Source organism: Lagopus muta, chromosome 1, assembly GCF_023343835.1.
Source record: "Lagopus muta isolate bLagMut1 chromosome 1, bLagMut1 primary, whole genome shotgun sequence".
Lineage (NCBI taxonomy): Eukaryota > Metazoa > Chordata > Aves > Galliformes > Phasianidae > Lagopus > Lagopus muta.
This window is the reverse complement of record NC_064433.1, coordinates 170,611,810-170,634,149: the sequence shown is the minus strand read 5'-3', so window position 1 is coordinate 170,634,149 and position 22,340 is coordinate 170,611,810. Positions and strand designations below refer to the sequence as shown.

The following is a 22,340-nucleotide window of genomic DNA, read 5'->3' as shown; positions in this document are numbered from 1 at the left end:
CTGTTGTGTTCTCACTCTAAGGTTATTTTAGCATGTTTGTGAAAATGTATAATTTCAGCCCATTACAAGGAAGCACTTGTTGTGTTGTTTTAGATGGTCATCTTAGGAAAGCCTTTAGGCCAACAGCTCTGTCTGGACGCTTCTGAAAAATGAAGTAGTCCCAGGTACCCAACTTGGCCTCTGCCAGTTTCACTGATAGTTATTTTTCCTCTGCTGCTCTCCCATTTCTGGTTTTATCACATTATTTGCCATTATTAAATTCTCAAGGAATTTGTTTCAATTATTTCTCAAGAAAGATATGATGTAAAAGGTGCTCTAAGAGCATTTGCTTTTACTGGATGAACAAGAGTGATTGTAATGAAATGATTTCAGAAATTTTAGCTGGTGGTGTCCCCCTGCCTCTATTCAAAACCAATTAATTCTTCATTATGTTACATTCATTGTACCATATATATTATATTTTTGGAGGCACCACACTTTCAACTTTAAAAATATTGCTGCATATAGTCTTGTAGTAGTTGGAGTCCTTACTTGTGACTTTTTTTTTCATTGCAATTGTATCTGTATTCTTTTTAATCGTGGATTTTTTTACTTTCTTCTACGCTTTTCTCTGCATTTCTTAGGAACTAATACTTGGAAAAAAGTGCTCAAGTTTCCTTTTCACTAACAGAATGAGAAAAACACCCTCTGTTTTATGTAATATGCTTGCCTCTGCAGATAGGAAGATGTGCTGTACCACCAGTAGAAGCCTTTTTCTGAAGAAAGGAGCATTCTTCTTGCATCTAAACCAACCCAGTATTAATAATCTAATAAGGAGGGCCATTTAAGATGTAGTTTAGGTTGTGGGTTTTTTCTCATTTTTGCATATTTATAAGTTTGTCAAACATGGGATCTTTGGGAATGAAAGGTATAAGCCACTTTAAAACCTATAGTAGAATTAGGTAAGTTGGACCTGGAGTGGCCTCCTCACCCACTTGGGTTTTGAACACCTCCAGGAATTTTTGCAGCTTCTGTCAATGGTGTTCAAGCACCTTCAGAGCTTTTTAAAACCACACGTGGACATGTCACTCATATCACTACTCAGTTTAGCACCACTTATCCAGTCCATATATAAGCAGTTTGACTAGATTATTATGGGGTGTCATTTCAAAGACCTTGCAGAAGTTAAGATGCACACTGTTTGTTCCCTCTCTTGCTTGCAGAGTGAGGTGTTGCATTGTGGATGGCAGACAGCTGGTCTGCTGTCATTTACCTGTGTATAATTGCTGTTCACTCACAGTCCTGTCACATATGGGCTTGGAAATAGCTTTGAGAAGAATCTGCCCTTTTCAGGAAATGATGTGAGACAGCAGCTTGTAGTTTCCTGGATTCTTCTTTCCCTTCTTGAAGATGAGTGTAATCTTCCTTTGTCTTACGGTAACAAACCTCCCCCGATCACTGTGACCTTTCTGAAATGATAAGAGTGAGGCCATGCAGTGATACTGGCCAGCTCCTGCAGCATCCTTGGTGGCATCTCATCTGGTCTCATGGATTTGTGCATGTCTTGAATAGTATAAGCATTCCTAGACTGTTTTCTCTTATGGATTCTGCTTCACATACACTGCTGTGGGGCTTGCAGACCAAGGAGTGTAGAGGACAAGCTTTACCAGGAAAAACCAAGAGACAAGAAGAACCAAGTAAGTATTTCAGCCTCTTCTACATCCTTTGCCTGTAGGTGTACTGCCCACTGAGCAGTGGACCTGTGTTTTCACTGGGAACAGAAGTGTGAAGTGGAAAACAACCACAAAAGGAAAGCTGAGTCTATACTACTATAGGGACAAGTAGCTTTCTAGGATGAAATTTGTTTTTAGATGATTGTTTTGTTTTGATAACTGTAGATGAGATATCTGATGTTGATTTCACAGCAATTACTTATGTCAGTTTCTCATGGAAAAAATTTTCACGTGCCTTCCTTAAACTTTGAAGTGCACATGCATCTGAAAATCAGAACGTAATGCAGTGCCTGAATGTCTTAACAATAGTAAGCTGTGTAGGCCTATTTTGCAAATGCTTGTAGAGCCCAGCTACCTTTTATCTGGTGTAGTGCAGTTATTTAGTATAGCGTAGATGTGCACTGTTCAATTTGATTTTAGTAGGTTTCAGATCCAAGGTAAGTTATAAATGAAGGTGGCAGTAAATCTGGTTGAAACAGCCATGTCTGGACAAGCTTTTGTTAATCATATACCACTGAAACAAGCAGTTCAAATGTTGGCTTCTCCACTTTCACCCAACTTTGGTATCTTTCTGAAAACCAACTAAACACATTTTGTTGAGTGCAATGATACCTTATATCTGTTCTTCTCACAGAATTGCAGCCGAATTGGAAGGGACCTAAGAGATCATCGAGTTCAACCCCCTGCCAAAGCAGGTACCCTGCAATAGGTCACACAGGTGGTTGCCCAGGCAGGTCTTGACTCTCTCCATAGGAGAGTCCACAACCTCCCTGAACAACCTGTTCCAGTGCTCTGTCACCTTTAACATAAAGAAGTTCTTCTGCATGTTAATGCAGATCTTCCAATGTTCAAGTCTTAGGCTGTTACTCCTTAGCCTATCGATACACACCATGAAGAACATGCATCATTAATTAGCCTCCCACCTCCTTTTAGATATTAATAAACGTTTATCACATCCCCTCTCAAGCCAAATGAGGTCTAACAAAGTGCTTACACTTCTGTTTTCCCCCTTAATATTTTGTTCGGGCAGGGGCAGAGGCACTGCGGGCCGTGGACATTTGCAGTTCCTAGTTTTATGGCAGGCTTACATTACCTACATGGTAGCTGAATTCAGTATGCCTTGGGGCATGGCCTGTCCTGCTGCAGCCTGGCAGGTAAGAACCTAGTAATAGTTTTTGTCCTCATGTTCAGCCCATAGCTGAGATACAACACTCATAACAGACAGATGGACACACACACACACTCGAAAAGATAATGCATTTACCAGCTTTCACATAGCACTTACCCAAGTGTGAGCATGGCTATCTTGAAGCTGGTGTGCTTGCTTAAATGGTGGGAGAGGGTAGAAAAGGGGCACAGGATGATATTCAACTCTTTGAAAGCGTGGGTAATGGCAGAACAAAGGGAAATGGCTTTAAGTTGAGGGAGGGAAGATTTAGGTTGGATGTCAGAGGGAAGTTCTTTACAGAGAGAGTGGTGAGGTGCTGGAACAGGCTGCCCACAGAGGTTGTGGATGCCCTATCCCTGGAGGTGTTCAAGGCCAGCTTGGATGGGGCCTTGTGCAGCCTGGTCTAGCATTAAACGTGGAGGTTGGTGGCCCTGCAGGTGGCAGGAAGGTTGGAGCTTCATGATCTTTGAGGTCCGTTCCAACCCTGGCCATTCTGTGTGTGCGTTAGAACAGACAGTGTTTAATAAGGTAGTTATCTCAAAATAAATGCAACTTGCTGAAGAGAGATGTGCATCTCAGCAATCCTGTGTTTCTAATGGTCTGTGATACCAGTGCCTTGCAAGCTGGTGTAGACATCAAATGTGCTGGTAGCTGGGCTGTCCCCTTTGGGCAGTGTCAGATGGGATTTTCAGGAGGTGTGTGACCCAGCAGTGTCAACACAATTTCGAGACCATTTTCTGTTCATGTTTCTGCTATTGTAGGACATAAATAATGAATTTTAGGAAAATTAAAACCTGACTTGTATAGCAAAGAACATTTGCCTACATTTTTCCTTCAACCTGCACAACTGCAAATCTGTCTGATCAGGTCGCCTCTTCTCAAAATAAGCTGGACCACCCTCCTGAATCTTCAAATCTACCACAGCAGAGCTAATGAGGGATGCATGTACTTTATACCAGGCAGATTTTATGTCATTAAAATTTTCAGTCCATTTATGTATTAGCATCCCATTTTGCTGGGGCATCCCATTGATCCTTTTCCTCAAGATCCATAAGTCTTGTATGAATAAAGGCTTCCTAAAAGCTTCAGTTTCCAAAGTCACTGGTTGTCAGGTGGGGACTACAGGTTTCCAGAGCCAATTGCTTTCAAATAAGAAAATAGGAAGGAACAAGACAGAGTTCTTAAATCAGAAATAACTTTATTAACAGTAAAACACAAGACGTGAATAATCCCTTTTACAATAGAATAGTTCCAGCCAAAGAAAATGGAGTGTGTTGAGAAGTGTGCTGTTCAAACATCAGGCTAAATACGTTGACTTCAGGATGCCTCAAATCAAACGCAACAGGAGGGATGCTGGAAACATCCACTTGATTAGCAGTGGTGGTATTTGTGTGTCAGGGCATGGGGCTGATAGAGGACACTGAGCTGCCCCAATGCCTTGGGCTCCTGAAACTAAGCACGTCTCTGAGATATTTTGTTCACAAGAGGCAAGAGTCCAAGTAGCTTTATTTACACAGTGATCCACTGTGTTCTTACAGAATCTCACTAACTGTGAATGCTACTTACTTTCTTCTAGGTGGTGAAGTTTTGCCTCGACTGTGATGGAAAAGAGAGAGGGCAGAATAGAAGTGGTACCATTAAATCTTTATGTATTTCACAGTTCTTTTCTGCACCAGGCTGTGATAGCTAGTACTTCACACAAAAAACCCCACACTTCACTCAAATCCACCATTACAACCCCTTGGCTGCATACATCCCTGCAGGATTATGGCTCCATCAATCCATACCAAGGCCTGTTTTTTCGCTTTCTTGTCTAACTTCTCAGCACAACTTAAATCACAGAGGTGATTCTGAAATGACAGATTAAACTGCTAACACTGAATTGTCTGAAGAAACATGCTGTGATACGCTTAGCTTGTACTTATAAAGTATTATAAATAATCAAAAATTGAATTCCAATTGCTTGAATAAGTAAAAAAAAATATCTAGAGGCGCCTTCTCTCTGCTTGCCATTATGTTTGTTCTCTTGCTCTCTTGTTTGCAAAGCATCTCTTGGACATAACTGTGAATCAGTAAGATGTAACACACCTCAGCATCAAATGATCACTTTGAAACAGATGATGTGCTTGCTACAGTGGAAGTGCAATGGGTCAGACTACCAATTTTTCTTCTAGCCTTTCTTTGCTGATGAGGTCTGTATTTAAAATGACTAACTGGTTGGTCTATTTCTTTCTATGCTATTCATATGCAATATTATTTGAAGATTAACACGGACTATAAAATAGCAGCATTCATGGATAATAAAAACACTATAACTGAAGATCTAAAAACTGTTCACAATTAGCTGCAAATGTTCACATTGGCTATACTGGAAGAGTAGTTGACTGGAGGACATAGTGGTTATGTTTGTCTTTCAGAAGAGACATGACCTGCCTCATTACCTGTCATAGAATCATAGAATGGCCTGGGTTGAAAAGGACCTCAAAGATCATCTGGTTTCAGTCTGCCATGGGCAAGGTCACCAACTGTGAGACCAAACTGTACAAGCACCAGCTCTGGTGCAAGTGGAGGTGTGCTCTTGGTTGGACTTATGCCTTACTTCCCTAGCAGGTAAGTGTGGCACCGGCATGGTGATGCAGCATGAAGCATACCTGAGCAAGCTGAGGTGAAACAGGCAACAGGATTCTGGTCACTCCTGGCCGCTCTTGGAGCTCCCGTGAGTAGGTGATGGTCACAAACTAAAGGCTGCATCTTATGCTGGTGCATATTATGTGCAATACTAGAGAGACACTGAGCAATTTCTCTCCACTGAGCAAAGACTAAATGCCCACTCAGGCTTTCAGCACCAGAGAAGTCGATAAAGAGCCATGTACTTGAGACCCCTTCAAAGTCTACTAAGGCCTATCAAGTTCCTTGATAGTTTGCATCCAACCAAGGAGCTGACATGTCTGCCTGAGCAGCCTCTGCATATCCAGTGGTTTGTGCAGTACTGCTGAGACTTTGACTTGCAGCACTTATCAGCCAGGGATGCGTGCCAGAAGCAAGGATGAAGGATTAGACAAAGCTGTAGTCACAAATGCCTGATTTGCTCCATTTTAAGAGCTATGTGATGGGATGATGTTTACAATGAGAGATGTATCCAGTGCTGGTTTTATACTCATGAAACATTAATATCTAACAACTCTGTCCTGCACTGAACTCATGCAGAAATAGCTGAGGGTAAATAAACATGCTTCATCCTGACACTGTCTCCACTAACAGAGAACTCCTGCCTGTGACAACCAGTTACCACTGAACGTCTGCACAGAGCCACAGAACGATGTAAACCAGAAGGGATCTCTGGGACACCCACTCTGACACCCTGCTCAAGGCAGAGACCTCTCCAAGGAGGCTGCTCAGGCTGTGGGAAGGCTTAACACGGTGCTTGCTGGCTGAGTTCTCTGTATGGAGGGACCTGAGGGGAGGCAAAGCCCGTGCTGCGCTTCTGAGTGCTCCAGCCATCGTATTGATTGTCTGTTGCAGTGCAACTCTTGGGCACAAGGAGAGCAGCAGTGCCATTGGAATGGCTTCAGGCAGCATAAGACCTGCGTCAGTCCCCTCTGGATGTGAACGGCACATTAACACTGGTGCTGCAGATGAACTGGCAGCAATTAGGCAGTCTCTTCTCAACTACTTAATAAGAAAACAAGAGGTCTGAGTACCATGATGGATGTTCTTTATGCCACAGCCTGACCAAACTCCCATCGCTGCCTGCTGATGCATAGTACTTCTCCACAGAAACCTTCAATGGGGTTTGACGTTGATGACTCAAAAGACATTTAAAAAAATCTGCCTTCAGCTAAGCAGTCTCCCTGTAAGTGGTTTTAAATCCCTCAGGAAGTCCATGTGAAAAGCTTGGGTATTAATGAATGCCTTTAAAGGCTATAAATTGAATACACAGGGTGAAGGGTTCATGAGGATCTTGGAGCACAAAAGATCTCCTTCCAAAATGGGGAGGCATTACAGTGAAATACAAAGGTACCTTGCTGTAAATTATCAGAAACCTGAATTTTTAATTTTTAATTCGCATACTAGAGAAGACTCTGAGGGTCTTTCAGCAAATAGTTAAATGATTTGTCTCATCTTACTGTAGGCATTTAAGTAGGTGAGAAGAAGTGCACTCCAGAAATGCCTGCTTCTTTCCTTTAGGAGGAAGGGCACATGAAGGTGACAGCCTTTAATAAGATGCACACATGGACTGCATAGAGGCCAAAGGGCTACCTGTGTGAGGACTGCTGCAAGAACAGAAATACAGGAAAGGAAAAGCTGTTCTGAATTTACCAACTTGCATTTAAAAAGCAAAGACACTCACTGAGGAGGCATCATTACCAGGCTGTAAGGCCACCTCCCCACGGGCTCACCTCACCTCCTTTTGGATGCACCCAGTGCAGCAGTCCGTCTCTGACCATGTGTTCCCTTTACACACAGCTGGCAGGCAGAAGAATGCTCAGGGTGCAGTGTATCTGATCCACCTGAAAGACCTCATGATGAGATGAATGATGCCTCAGAAAGAACGCTTCTCTTCACTGTCTGCATTTCTTCCTCTGCAGCATCAGCAGGAAACTGGGTTCTGGAGCTGCCCAAGAGCAGTGCACCTTTAGCACAGCCACCTTTGCTCTCTGGGAGAGAAAAGACAATGCTGGCGATGTCCAACGGCAGCACCTAGGCTTCTCTTTGTGTGAGAAAGGGAGCAGGTTTCAGCTTAAGAGGCAAAGAAGAATTTAGGACAAAGAGCAGTGCTAGATCCTGGGCAGGGGAGCTGATTTCTCTGTCCTTAGCTGCTAAATAAAGGGATTAGCAATATGGAAAGCACAACTGGGGAAAGGGCACAATGGACACCCTGAAAACAATGGTACCGACAGCTAAATATAGTGACACTGGAGAGCAAGGGAGCTGAGAAGGTCTGTTTCCAAACCCATCTTTCTTCAGTCTGCTAAGCAGTAAATGGCACGTCCAGAATTTGGGTGGGACCTTTGTACTGGAATCACTGCCACAGGTCATGCTTTTCCTACTCCACACTAATGATGTTAATGGCAAATGGTGACAGAATACAGTTCTTCATATGTATGAACTTCCTATAAACCTGCAATTCTGCTTGAACTTAACAACCATCTGTCCTCCTGTGCCCTGCCAATGCTGGAGGCAGTTGATGGTGTGCTTAAAGGAAGTAACTCCTCTGTTTTATGCATTCTTCTGCTCTGTTCAGAACTGCCACCTCATAGCAGGCATTATATAGCATCTAAAAGACACAGAAAGTATTTCCAGTGAATATTACTTGGTTTGCCTATGTAATGTACCTGAAGATTTCACGCATTCTCTTGTAATTAAGCAGTAAATTGTGTAGCACCAGATACTGTGTGAGAAGGAAAGAAATATTATGTAGAACATATTTTTCTCAGTGTAATTCTAGTGTGTGAGATTTGAGAAGTTACCATTCTTGTTGACCTTCAACGCAAAGCAGTTTTCAAGGGCCTGTTATGCTGGCAGGGAAATAATCCTTTACCCTTTCAGCAAGGTAAAGGGGATCATCAAAATGCAGCACTGTTTCCCATGGCTCACCAGATAAGAACAGCACTTGGAAAGGCTGGCTCTGGGGATGTCAGTATGGACCATAATTCCTCCTGCTTACGGGTCCACAGACAAGGAACTGTTAAAGCTTTACACATAGACACACTCTTCTCTTGCTTATGGCTTATGCTGCCTCACCATCCTGTGCAGGCAAGGCCACAACACCATGAATGCTGAAGCCTCTATCCAAGATGAGAAACCATCCATGGTATTAACAAAATGCCAGGAGCCCCTCTGCCAAACCAGGGGCACTGCAGTCAGATCGAGGACTGGCACAGAGCAGGGCACAGCCTGGCTGCCTCTCACCTCCTCCTCACTGTATCTTGTGAGCATGGGCCTTCCCGTTCCCAATGCAGACTGTCCTGAGCTCAATGATGATATCATTTCTCAGTTCTTCAATGCACACTTCATTTCCTTTTCCTGAATCACAGTTCAAGTCCCTTTTAGACGTACCCTTGGTATCAGCACAGTAGTCTAACTACAGATAGTCCTAATTCAAAACAAACAACATCAATACTGTATAATGGATAGGATTCAGTCTACATGCCAGACACATATGTAAGTATGTACGTACTTTGCAAAAAAAGCACTGGAAGTTAATTAGATTTTAAACTTCTAGGCATATACTTCAAATTTTCTTTTTTTTTCTTAAGAGCTTGTTGCTTTTCAGTGCAGCAGTACCATAAACTACTGTGTTAAGTGTATTGGGCTGCTCAGATGTGTCCAGAATGCTCTGACAAGGCACCAGAGCCAAAAGCATCCCAAGGGCTCTCTCCTCCTGCCAAACCCAGGGGTCTCAGCTCCTCACAGGATCTGTGGTCCCACAGTGCTTTGCAGTATGGAGACAGACTGGAATTGCTGTTTAATCCTTCAGTTCACTGGAGAAAAGTCTTCTCTATGCTTAAGTCCTGTGCACCACTTAAAGTCCTCTCTCAGATCTGAAGTTAGGATGTAAAATGAATACAAATGGTGCCAATATCTGACTTTTGTTGCCTGCAGAAGGGTGAATTTCACCTACTAGGAACAGCAACAGCCAGGTTTCTGAATCCATGTGAAAGTGCTGAGAATTCGCACCGTTTACTGGCTTGGTTGGGGAATGAAGGTGCTCACAGGAACTGCTTGACACTTTTGCAGGAACTTGGCTTATTTTGAGAACAGATATGCTATACCTGAATTCCTACACTTATTGTACTGGCATCAGAATAACTAGAAACCACAAAACGTAGCATGAAAAAAAAAATAGGAGAGTAGACTATGTATAGATATATTTACATCTGCATACATCTACATATAGAAGCTTCTGTTCACTGGAAATCCTATAAGCCACTGCCTGCAATAGCATCCATCCTAAGGGAATTCTAGAGATGATTCTTAAGAGACGGAAGAGATGGGGTTATGAGGTGAGCCCATCTGTGTCAGAACCTTATCCAGCCATTGCAATGGTCCATGCAGGTGGATCTCAATCCAGCAGGGCGTGCTTGTAACATCTTGGCGATGATACTCTGCTCCCCAGCCCTACAAAAACACCAGAGGACCAAAAAGTGAGTCTTTAAAAAAAGTACATCAGTAAATCATAAATTCAATGCCGCTGGTCTAGGATAGCTACAGGTAGTCCACCACCCAGCCCACCAAGATTTAATGCTTTGTCCCAGGGATAATTTTCTCTAAAAAATTAGCTCCTTTGAAAGTGTATTACTATCATAGTTAACAGGAACTCTGTACTATTGAATTAAAAATGCTTCTCCACACTTCCAGCTGGCGAGGAATGGGCTGTTTCTGAGTCTGGCTGCCTGCAAACAGCCCACAGGGAATGGTCCCCGCTGTTTGCATGCCGAAGACGTGCCCAGGAAAGTCTGCCAGGCTGTTGTCTGCACAGACAAAAAGCAGGCCAGGCCCTGTCATAACACTTCAGCAGGACTGGTAGTGTTCCTGGGCACTGCTTCATTCATCGGCCGAGACGTACCCTGCACATCTGAGACTCTAGAAGTTGTATGTATTTCTCAAAGTCTTTGGAAACTTCCAGCAAGGTTCCCTTATCCTCATTACTTTTATCTTAATTAATGCATAAACATTTTCCATAGGTTTTCTATCCTTGAACACCTTCTCTTTTCCCAACAGAATTCTTGCCTGTCTGCCACAGGAAATCCTGCAGTAATTTCTCCAGATTTTTCTGGAAGATAAGGGACATGGAGCTCCTGTCAGAAGATGGGCACGTGGTGTAGGCAAGGAGAAAACAGAAGCAGGAGTGCCTCGATTCAAATGGGCACAGTGTCTGCTTGTTAAGCAGGCAGCCAGTCTGCCAAGGTTTGATACATTGATTTTAGCCACCGATGTGAATTCCTAGAACAGTGTGACAGGGTTAACAATGTGCCATTGGACTTGACCAGGTGCTTTTACGAGCATAGAAATACAGAAAAGAAATCATAACATTGTGATGCTTATGCACAGTACCATTCTCTGTGGTTTCACAGCATTGCAAAGGAGAGCCCAAAGTCCTACAGCCAACTGGCTGCATCATTAATAAATGCTGAATTCTTCAAAGTACTGGGGCTGCTAGAAGCCAGTCCTCTAGAAAACCAACCAGAAAACTAGGACCAACACCAATTAGATGCTGCAAGTGGCCTAGATAAAATCCATTTGTACTTAATGAAGAAGAGGCAGAGAACAGATGAAGATGTGAACCTAACGAAGCCCAAAGAATGCTTTTAATCAGGAAGCATTTTTCTGGCCTTCAGAACATTTATCAGGCTAGAAGGAGCTTGTGTTCGTAGGCACCTCAGATAAGCATTCTGGAAATGTTCGTATAAAATGCTACTCTTCAAGTGCTGTCATGCTTCTGACTTGATTAAGAGTCTTAATTACTCAGCTGCATTGAAGATACATGACCTAAGGATAAGAGTCAGAGGAGATGTTGCACCTCCCCTGATTAGCAGGATGGAAAACCTATATAGAAACAGTAATTACAGGTTGCAAACACAGCCTGTCTGATTTTGAGAGTTCGGCAGTCTGTGTAAGTGACTGGGCATCTCCCTCTGCTGGCAGCTCCCAAACACTTCCAGCCTCCTTCCTACTGCCTGTGCTGCCTTCCTGGACTGGGACTGGGGCTGTCAGAGGGTAAAATGCCCTGGGGAAGGACTCCCCTGTGATCCCACAGATCACACAGCCTCCTGGAGTGTAGGACAGCCCCAGGGCCAGAATGAACTCAGAGGTGGAGCTTTTCTAAGGATGGAATAAAATAAGAACCACTCGCAAAGCTGTGGTGTTATCTTGCACAGAGGATGGGAAGAGAAGCCCAGGGCTCACATAAGGAGTCTAGAAATGAGCTTTTCACAGTGGGAAATGAGCTGGGGAATCCTGCTGCTCCTGCTACACCTTCCCAACCTTGTGCAGGTGACAGCTCTCTCCAGCCTGGGTAACTAGTGATAGGACAAAAGGTAATTCCTTTAAGATTGTGCCAGAGCAGTTTAGGTAAGATATTAGGAAAATTTTCTCCTCAGAATGAGTGGTGAGGTATTGGAACAGGCTGCCCACAGATGTGGTGGAGTCACCATCCCTGGACGTGTTCAAGAACTGTGTAGATGTGGCACTGAGGGACGTTGTTTAGTGGCTATGGTGGTGATGGGTTGATGGTTGGCATAGATGATCTTAGTGTTCTTTTCCAACCTTAATGATTCCATTCTATTCTGTGATTCTGTGGTTTTACCCTCTGGCAGCTCCAGCTCCAGCCCTATGTGGAGGAGTAGGACCAAGCCTGCTGGGTAATACCCTCAGCTCCACAACTTGGAGCAATGTGGGAGGGAGGACACTGGGTTCAGTTCTCAGTTTAGTGGAGAACTCTGATCTTCTGTTTTGTGCATCAGGTGTCTCATCAGTGGAGAAGGGACAACAGCTGACCTTGTTTTGTTGGGTTTATCAGCAGCATTGTGTGGATGGCAATTATTACCTGCTCTCCCTGGTGGTCCCTGCACATGTACCTGAGAGTCGAGCTTCTCTCAGCTGCTATATGGGCATGCTAGGGGTATCACAGAGGAGAGGAGCTTCACTTCCCTTTTTCTCATGTCCTGCCTCCAGAGAGTGGCACGGTCCTTGCCAGCTTCTCATGATCTGGTGCATACCCAGCCCTCCCTCCCAGCTCAAGCATTGGTTGTGTAGGAGTTTGAGACCAGTGATCTGACAGACAACGTGCTCCTCTGCCCACTGCATACCCCATGCCCAAAAGTATTTATGACCCAGAACTAAATACACCAAAACTCACACCTTGGGATATAAATCATTTGAGAAGAATGAGTACAGGAAAGAGTTTTTGTGGGCCAGGAAGAGTCTAGTTGACATTTGCATAGTCGTGTTCCAAAGGTCATGGGAAAAGGTTCAAAATAACTCTGTACACTGGTCTTCTGGTGCCTGAGGCACTATAGTGGCTGCTGTTGTTTCAACAAAGCAAGGTGATAATATAGCAGCAATATTATTTAGTGCATCAATGCCACCACTTTTTGCTGCCATGCTGGGCTTGGAGGCAGATAACACATCAAAGAGACTGCCCCTGAGTTGCTGAGATAATGAAAATATTGCATAACTGGCTATACTGCCTTAATAAACAACATGCCCATTCATGTCTTCCATTAAAGAAAAGGCTGCTTGTTGGGTTTCTTGCTTTCTTTTTTCCCGTAATGCTTGCGTGTGAACAAGATACCAGTCCCTTCCCAAGAACAAAGCAACACCATGGTCACAGGTATGGAGATCATGGTTTGGACTCTTGGGAAAAGTTACAGGGCATTCTTAATGCTCTCAGAGTTATGCAGATGGGTCCCTAGGGACGGCTGGAAAGAATCAGAACCAGAAAGCTGTGTGGGACTCAACTCATCTGCTGTTCAGAATATGGAAGAACTGAACTGAACTATGGAAGAACAGAACTGGGATAGAGCCTCAAGTAATTTTGTTATATCTTAGATGTGAATTCAATTGGCTTGACTCACTCATTTGTTTGGAACCAAATCTGCATGATGAATGGACACACTCAAGCCATTTCTTTTGGTGTCTAATAGGACCAACTTGCTTCTAATGGTGCACCTTTCCTAGTTTGCAGGCTGAACATTGCTGCCAGCTCTTCCCAGCAGCACTATAGGAAGTCACAGTCTAGTATGTCTGTAGTCTTGAAGCATTCACTATTCTCTGAAGTTTAAGTGCTACAACAGACACCAAAGTAAATCCTGAATACTAAAAAGGGTCAATAAATATTCTAGTAAGAAAGCCATTCGGAAGATTCAAGAAACTCCCACAAAGACCAATATATTGCACACAGGGCAATCACATTACAAAGTTCAGATTTCAAAGACATGGAAACTGCAAAGGCTTTGGTTGCCTACTATCTCTTCTAATCAGGGGAAGATCAGTTGTTCTTTTGGGCATTGTATTCTGCTCACAAGAAGATCTTCTGTCTGTGTGACTGCCAGTGTGAATGCCATCAGGAATTAAGATAATCTCGAGGCAGGGATCAGACAGGTGGCAAACAATGACTATTCCCAACAAGCTCAGTGGGAAGACCTAGTATTTCTTGACTGACCATGTATATACGAGTTTATAGTAATAGGGACTGTAAATTTGACTAGAGACATAAAGACCTTTTTTTTTTCAGATGTGTGGCTCTATCAAAGTCTATTGCAAAACAGTAACAGTAAGAGAGGTCACAACTGCCTAAGTGCTTTGTTTACACACTGCTAAGCTCACTGCTAAGCTGAACTCCTTATGCAGTCAGGGGGGCTTCAGTCTCTGCTTGGTTTTTGTATGAATCTGTAAGATACTTTATTTCTAGAGTCCATGAAGTTCTTAGGTTGATCACAGAATCTACTGATTTTTAGTACCTACAAGTTTAAGGCAATACTGGAGAACAAGAATTCTGGATTGCAATTTGCAGTTTGGGTGCATATCTCTACTTGGGAAGGATTTGATATGGTCTAGTTTTGCACTAAAGCTAGCAAGTACTGGGATTCTCCTTTTCATAAAGGCAAGAGAAAACAAAGAATCCTTACTTTAACAAAGCTCATTCGAATCGTACACATCTTCGTCAGCTCATACACTACTTCAAAACCATGATTGACTGATTGGGCAAGCAACTGGGCAAAGAGCTGGTTGTTGAAGATCTTGAGGCTGCAGCCACTGGGGATCTTGCAGACAGTGGCTGGGTGGAAACCATGCTGATAGTTACAATTGCGGCTCTGCACGAAAATACTGCTGTCACTGACACATTCAGCATACACTTCTCCACCAACATAATAAAGATGAACACCTAGAAAAAGAAAACAAGACAGGTATTATTTCTCCATTGTTTACAACACGTTTTATTTCAGTAACTTGGTTTGGTTCTCTCAATTCTTTAACTATTTAATTGGTGTGGGCATATAAACCCACATCACTCCAGGAACTTAGTGCCATTTAAAAGACAGAAAACTTTGTCTACATCCCTATGTCTGTACAAGGGACCCATCAGCATTAAAAGGAAATTATCAAAAACAATATCTCAGGGCTGACAACAGCAGGACTAGGGGAAATGGTTTTAAGTTGAAGGAGGGAAGATTTAGGTTGGATGTTAGGGGGAAGTTCTTTACTAGGAGAGTGGTTAGGCCCTGGAACGGGCTGCCCAGGGAGGTTGTGGATGCCCCGTCCTTGGACGTGTTTAAGGCCAGGTTGGACGGGGTCCTGGGCAACCTGATCTGAATGTGTATGTTTGGTGGCCCTGCTAGGCAGGGGGGTTGGAACTACATGATCCTTGGGGTCCCTTCCAACCCGGGTGATTCTGTGATTCTGTGATTCTGTGATTCTGTGAAGGTATGAGTACAGGAATAAAATTCTTTATCTCCCTATTAGGACTGGATTACTTCTTTAATTCGGTAGCATGGTACTTTATGACACACACATGCACATACACACACACACACAAATGTCAAACGTATGCCAGCCATGTTAAAGTGTGGATCAAACCTGTTAAAGAACTGACAAATCTGTTACACATTACACATCCAAATCTATTGTGCTCTATCACCATTGAGCATACGCACGCTGACCAAGACCCATTTCATTGCATGCTACGCTCTACTACAAGGTCTTGCCACATGCTGTTCAAACACACATGGTGTGTACTTCAAGTCATACAGAACCACGTGTTTACATTTGCACGACCCTGACTTACTCACCAAATCCTTCTTGTTAAATGCAAACTTTATCAGGAAAACAATTGATCTGATGAACTTTTCAGTGTCCAAGTGACTTACCAACATTAACTTTCAAACTTTTACTACATCTTGGAAAAAGGAAGATGGAAGCACTTCCATCCATTCAAGGACTCTTATCCACCCAGGATGTCTGCTTGTGTGAATATATATGTGAACTGGTGTAAGCATTTTTCTCTTATCTGGTAGATGAGAGGCAGTGTGACCAGTCGATTCACTCCGTCCACCGCAGACTGCAGGCTCACAGCCAACTCAAAATGATGGAAGTCTGAGCTGGTGCAGTAAAGGCTCACTCTTCCCCTGCTCTTACTATTTCTTCCCACACCTGCCTTCAAGCTGCAGCAGTGTCTGGGGACCAGGCAGTCACCCAGGTCAGGGAACTGAACCCAGTGAAAACTAATAAACTTAAAAACAAACAGAACAAAACAACAACAAAGATCTATTTGCAATGAGATCTTCTTCAGTGCCAGCATGGCAATAGGGAACTAGACTGCTTAAATGTGAGCAAGAAACCACACCCTGAAAGGGACCGAGTCACCCTGTGAAGATACCTAGACGTTCAACCTTCCCATGGCTAGATTAGGGAAGATTAACCTCTCCCATGGGCAAGAGAGGTGGAAGAACCCTGTTCTTTCTTCTCATAAAAACCACCACTAAATAAAAATAAAATTCTCCTTTCTATTCCCAGAGATGGCATTCACACCTTTACATACAAATGCACATGTTCACAGAGTCTAAGTGTAATGTCTGCAAAGCCAGTGATAACTATGCTTTATTAATTCAGTTGTAATTCGTTTTATTCCTGTTGTCTTTTGTACAAAAATGACTGGTTACATATTCCCAGTCTCTGTTCCTGATTCTGTGGTCATGACAGCAAGGGACAGCAGCACATCCTTAAAACAAAAACAGCCTCTGAACAGGAGTGGGAAAGAGTTGGGGAAAAGCAGGTTGAGTGGGAAAAGGATCTGGGAAAAGTATGCTCTCCCAGACACTTCCAGTGTGACTCAGACAAGAACCTCAGTCTGTCTTCAAGCCATCACTTGAATTCTACCACTATGTACCCATGAGATCTCATATTAAATGTGAGGGGGTGTGGCTCACAGCACAAGCTGGTACTTCACTGAGAACACAGGTGAGACCACAGCTCCATTAGACCGACCAGTCAGCAGCTTCAGATGCACACAGAGATGCATCTGCTATGATTTGACCAATGTTTCCTTTCCATCCCGTGGAAGGGGAATGAAAAGGAAGGACACTGATAGTAAAATCACAAAGGTTTTGGCTAACACTGATGGAGACCAGGTGAATTCCTGAAATAGACTGAGAAGGAAGACAGGGAAGGAAGGGAAGAATAAGGACACGTGTTCACCTCCTTCTGAATCTTCAGGTGTGATGACTGATTTAGAGTGACTGCACTTCTGGGTGCTAAAGTGCGAAGCTTTAAGGGCTACATTTTCACACTGAATAACTAACTTCCAAAAACCAAAAAACAAACAAAAAAAAACCCCAATGCTTTCAAAGGCATTACCAAAACTGCATACTACAATAACAAAAACACCGAAGTCATTCTGAAAGTGGCTCTGATTTTCTTTTTCGTTGTGGATTCTTTAAAAAGCAATAAATACAGCAGTAATGAAATGTTAGTGAATATTTCCATTCTTCTGCTATTCACTCACTGGAGACAAGCACCCTGAAGAAGCCAACCAGCTGAATGCATATTTGTAAAAGACCAAATCCAAGGCCTATATGTTTTAGCAGGATTTCATTGCCCTCTGCAGAAACTGGAGACTCAGCAGGTTCCAAGCATCCAATGCTTTTTGACTCTCTGATCAGTAGTCTCCTTTTTGTCCTTGAAGTCTTACTGCTGAAACAGATCCAATTGCTAGTAGATGTTGCATTGTGTTCTGGATTGTTTTTAGCTTTGATGTGGTATTTCCAGGAAACCGTTTCACGCTGATACACTAGATGACAATTCAATCGCATATCCTTATCCTACTGAGCTAATCTTGTTTATTCACTCCTTTTTCTCCCTTGTTAACATGTGACAATTGTATCAATTTCAGCAGCTTTCATCTGTCCAGTGTGCCTTTGAACTACACACTCTTGGAGTTGCTCTGTGCTCTTCTGCAGGCCCATACTGGTGCCACTTCTATTCCACTTAAACATGTTTTCTTAAGATTTGCATAAACAGAGAAGAGTATTAACATTGAGGATCTCAGGTATACTAAGCTCCTCTCTAGGCAACCTGCTCCCTTCCCTTGGGCAGATTCCTAGTGTAAGACTTAAAAGAACTTTTAATCAATGAAGACGCATCTTCAGATTTGAAAGGACGAAGACTATTAGCATTTACCTCATATTCTTCCTGTTCTGTCTCTTTGTATTTTGGGGCAGAAATTCACAGGATGTAAGATCCTCAAATAACAGCTTCGACTGGGATTTTTTGTTGTTCTTCTTTTAGGGCCGGGCTCAGCTTTGATCTATACCACTTTGGCAGCTTACGCTGATTATGCTGATTGAGAAGCTTTGCCTTGTTTTCTGAGTAAGTTAAATCTAGATGTACAACTCATTTCCACTGCTCACATCAATTTACTGGTGTAGCATCACACCACCTTCACACTTTTGTAACACAGGTACTTTTTTTCCTTCTGGGGAAAAGTGTAAGAGCTGAGTACATCTCTCAGCCTTCAGATTCACTGTTGTTTGTAAAAACTATGTCACATTTGTCTCAGACCTTCCTCGTACTCAGTCATTTAACACTAAGCTATCAAGAGTCAATTAAAGTATTGCTCTAGGCCCAGGAAATGAGGTGAGGTTGACAAGATAATAGGAGTGAAACAATTAAGAGTTAATTAGCCCAGTAGGGAATCCATTCCCAGGATGCTAGTGGTAAGAGGCTGGTCTGGCAAGATAATGAGTCTAGACTGGATATAATAGAGGAGGCAAAGCTTCAACTGCACAGAGAAGTGACCAGTGCAGGGCTTCTGTCTCACTGCCACAAACACTAATAAATTCTGGGAGAATATCAAGCCCTATCCTACTCTCGCAAGCTGGGATGGAGAGAGTGTGTCCATGTGTATCCAGGTATGGCCTCATCCTACTTGTCACCAATAGCAGATGATCTTGTGTGCACAGGACATGTACACAGCAGAAGTGAAGCATACAAGGAGAACTGCTGGAGGCAGAACCCAAGACTTCGAGTTACCAGTGAGAAGTTGACATGGCAGGGAATCAGATTGGACTGATTTCCTTACGTTGCTATGGGAAAAAAATCTATAAAGGCAACTCTTGTACAGTTTTTCAACTAAATAACTCAACTGCTAAGTGTTTCATCCATCTCCCTTTGTTATTTGGTGGTAGAAGAACCAGCCCTGAGGCACCAGCAATTATCCTTTTAGTGGCATTTCAATGGCAATATTCCCAGTTGCCAGAAGCTCTAATAAATAAAATGAAAATACATACTGCTAAATTAGAACTTACAACTATAAACAACATTTTTCTCTTTGCTGGCCAAGTAAATAGCTTTTGTAAGTAGATACTCTGCTGATTATTATTCAGTCAGAAAAGAATCAACTCCCTCTGCTTCAGAAATAATCTCAGCTTTGGTTTTAAGAAAAGTATATCAGACAAATCAGCCAGAATTGTTAACCATTTTACGGTTCTCCTGAGCTCTGAATATTCCCAAGGAGAAGGAATTTGCTCTTACCTTTTCCTATGTGTCTCCTGGTGTTTTCAATGGTAGAATTGCGGTTTACATTTGAGAGCAGTCCCAGGCAGAACCTGTTTTTGTTATTTGAGGGATCTGTAAATCCATCTATAAGGATACTTCGAGAGGAAGCCTGGAAAGTCTCTCCTACCCTGTTGTTGAGTTCATAGTAGGCAACTGAGCACCAGTGTTGTGGTTCCTCATAGCAAACAGGCCGAAAATCTGTAGGAAACAAAATTAATTAGCTGCTGGGTTCTTAGTAGTATTCTTTCAGACAATCATTCTCTGTCTCTTTTCCTCCTTTCTGTCCCTCCCACACCCCCAGCTCTTCATCTAAACAGTCGTTAATGTCAGACAATCTCAAAAGCAGCTTCTGCTTCTTAATGTTATGACCAAAATGTGCAAAAGCTGGTACACCAGTTTAACTATGAGTCTTTGAGAAGTCCCACTTGTTCTCAAAAAGTGGTAACCCTAACACATTAAATTAAGCACATGCTAACATTCCTTGCTGAAGTGAGGCCCAATCTCTACACTGAAAGTAGTAGGGGATACATCCGCTCTACACACCAGAGGAGCTAGGGATGACAGGTGGGCTCAAAGTAAATCAAAACTGAGACAAGACTTAAGTCTAGTATCAAATGCTGGAGTTCAGAAGTAATCAATCTATTCCTCCCCTCCACCTTTCTTTCTTTGCACGCTTTGAGGCTTTCCACTTCCATGTGGGTCTGTAAGTAGAAATCTCATCTCATTTCTTTCGGATCTACCTCTACCCAGGTTTTCTAACACAGAGACAGCAAAGGACTTAAAAACATGAAAGAATCTCTGAACGCTCACTTGTTCTACAGGAATTATTGGGAAACTTTATTCTGCTTGCCTACCACAGGCATATGAGACCTCCTGCCCCACAGCACCTTTGCCCATAACCTCTAGTAAACTTCTAACCAAGATTCACAACGGCTGTGATCAGGGAAGGTAAATTATGCTAAAGAGATTAAAGTCTCAACAATTTATTTAAAAATATCGGTGTCTGATGGCTAGTAATTACCTAGCCATTCTGTGCACTTGTCTGTTATGTTCCTCAGTGTTTCAGAAAGTTGTACTTCACTAGAATGTCTTTTTATATTCCAGCCAGCCGGTAATGTAACATTAATACAATGAAGGTAATAAGAAAGTTTCCAAACATAAGACTTTAAAGTACATGAAACTTAGAACTGATGGTGATAAAGAAATCAGTTTTGATTTAGATAGTGTTCTTTTGTGTTGTATTACTCCCCATCTTTGATTTTATATCTTTATCTTTTCAAAGTAGGTAACAGTGTTTGCTTTCAGTAACAACTTTCTAACTGCAGTAGTTCATGGTTTCAAGAAGAATCTAATCTCTCTCACTTCACATGTAAGTCACTGAATTCTTAGATCTTCCTATTCTCCTAGCTAATGGATGGATTTAATACACAGCCTAACCCTCAAAGCTGTCTGAAACCTACTATAACAGATCACTGAACATTGTTGTTTGAATAATACTTTACTACTTAGCAATTTTTCTTTGAAAAACAGTATAAAGTTATTTACTTTCGGTTTCTCCATCGGCAGATTTACCTCCATTGGGCAAAGACAGTACTAGTTGGCTTTCAGCTATTGCATCCATTGACCGCCCATTGTGGCTTCCTGGAGTTTCTCTTGCGTGGTAGGGTGGGGGTGGAGTTTCCACTATTAGAGAGAAGGAAAGAAAAAAACAGAAGATAGGACATCTAAATCAATACCTTGGTAAATTCTGGCCAATGTTTCCTACTGAATACATACCGCTTCTTCAGCGTTGTTTAGCTACAGAAGGGTTTGAAACAAAGCACAAATCTGAATCTCATCTCTTCCCAGCCTCCAGAGTAAGACCATCACATGTTCAGGAAGAACGGTAAGGAAGGGCAGTCACATTGGATTCTGTACACTTGATGGAAGGAGGGACAGACAGAGGATGGCCTCAGGCTCAGACCACCATCATGCCAAGTTTTCTGATAATAAGAGCTGTTATACTAAGAAAGCAAAGCTGTTTGATCCTTCAATTCCAGGCTTCTCTCCAAAATGTTAAAATCCTTGCAGAAGATGATTTAACAGCAGCAAATAACTTTAATTTCCCCTCAAGGAGAAAGTTCTCTTTCTTCACAGACTATAAAGAAAGCGTATGGAGAGTCTTTTATTTTAAAGTGAGACTTGGCAAAACTTCCTTCAGATTTGTCCTTTTAACTTCTGTCCTAGCTATATGACATCCTATCATATAGCAGTGAATGAAGAAGTACCAACCCACAACGTGCCTAGCTCCTGGTTTCTTTCCTTCATGGCATAGTAAGATAGAAAATGGAAGGTGGTTCTCTGCAGCAAAGATTCTCAAGAACAGGAGGCTTTACAAAGCCAAAGAAAAAGTGACTTTGGTTTTACATTAGAAAATGTCAGTGTTAAACATTCAGTGTTAAACACTGAAAGTATGTAGTGACCAGAAACTCATGTGTAAGTTACAGTGGTAACTGAACCTGTAAAGCTATGGGTCTCTTTAAAGAGTTTATCCCAGTTTCTGGCTGAAGTTTCCATTTGTGTATGGGCTGTTGGCTGACCCTCGAGACAACACAGATTCACCCAGAGTGGATAAAGGTGGCCTGTCTCATAACATAACCACTGAGCCTTCCAAGTACACATTGCACAGGAATGTTATTAATTTAACTTAATTTACTATTAATTTACTATTTAAGTAGTATCCATGATATAGGAATCTCATACACTACACAATATCCCTAACATATATAGGGCATAACCCTCCCACAGAAATGCAGCATGTTAAAGTAATAAAAAATAAAGAAACAATGGAAGATGATAATATTAAGTTACAGGAAGGAAATAATGAGGTTGTACAAGTATTTCTGCTGTCTATTATAAGCATT

General features: G+C 42.4%; 1 protein-coding gene across 4 annotated transcripts in view; it reads right to left on the bottom strand.

Annotated features, from left to right (window-relative positions):
- Positions 1-25: 25 nt before the first annotated feature.
- The window catches only part of SMAD9 (SMAD family member 9), a 45,452-nt gene continuing 23,137 nt past the window's right edge, over positions 26-22,340 (bottom strand). For 3 of the 4 annotated variants that reach the window (XM_048948638.1, XM_048948656.1, XM_048948647.1), the window contains 4 exons: positions 20,983-21,120; positions 19,414-19,635; positions 14,514-14,770; positions 26-10,002 (listed from right to left, as the gene is read on the bottom strand). In XM_048948638.1, the coding sequence (XP_048804595.1) occupies positions 9,859-10,002; positions 14,514-14,770; positions 19,414-19,635; positions 20,983-21,120 (761 nt within the window). In that variant the 3' untranslated portion in view covers positions 26-9,858. The remainder of the gene's footprint in view (positions 10,003-14,513; positions 14,771-19,413; positions 19,636-20,982; positions 21,121-22,340) is intronic. The other variant, XM_048948665.1, reaches the window with a different exon arrangement.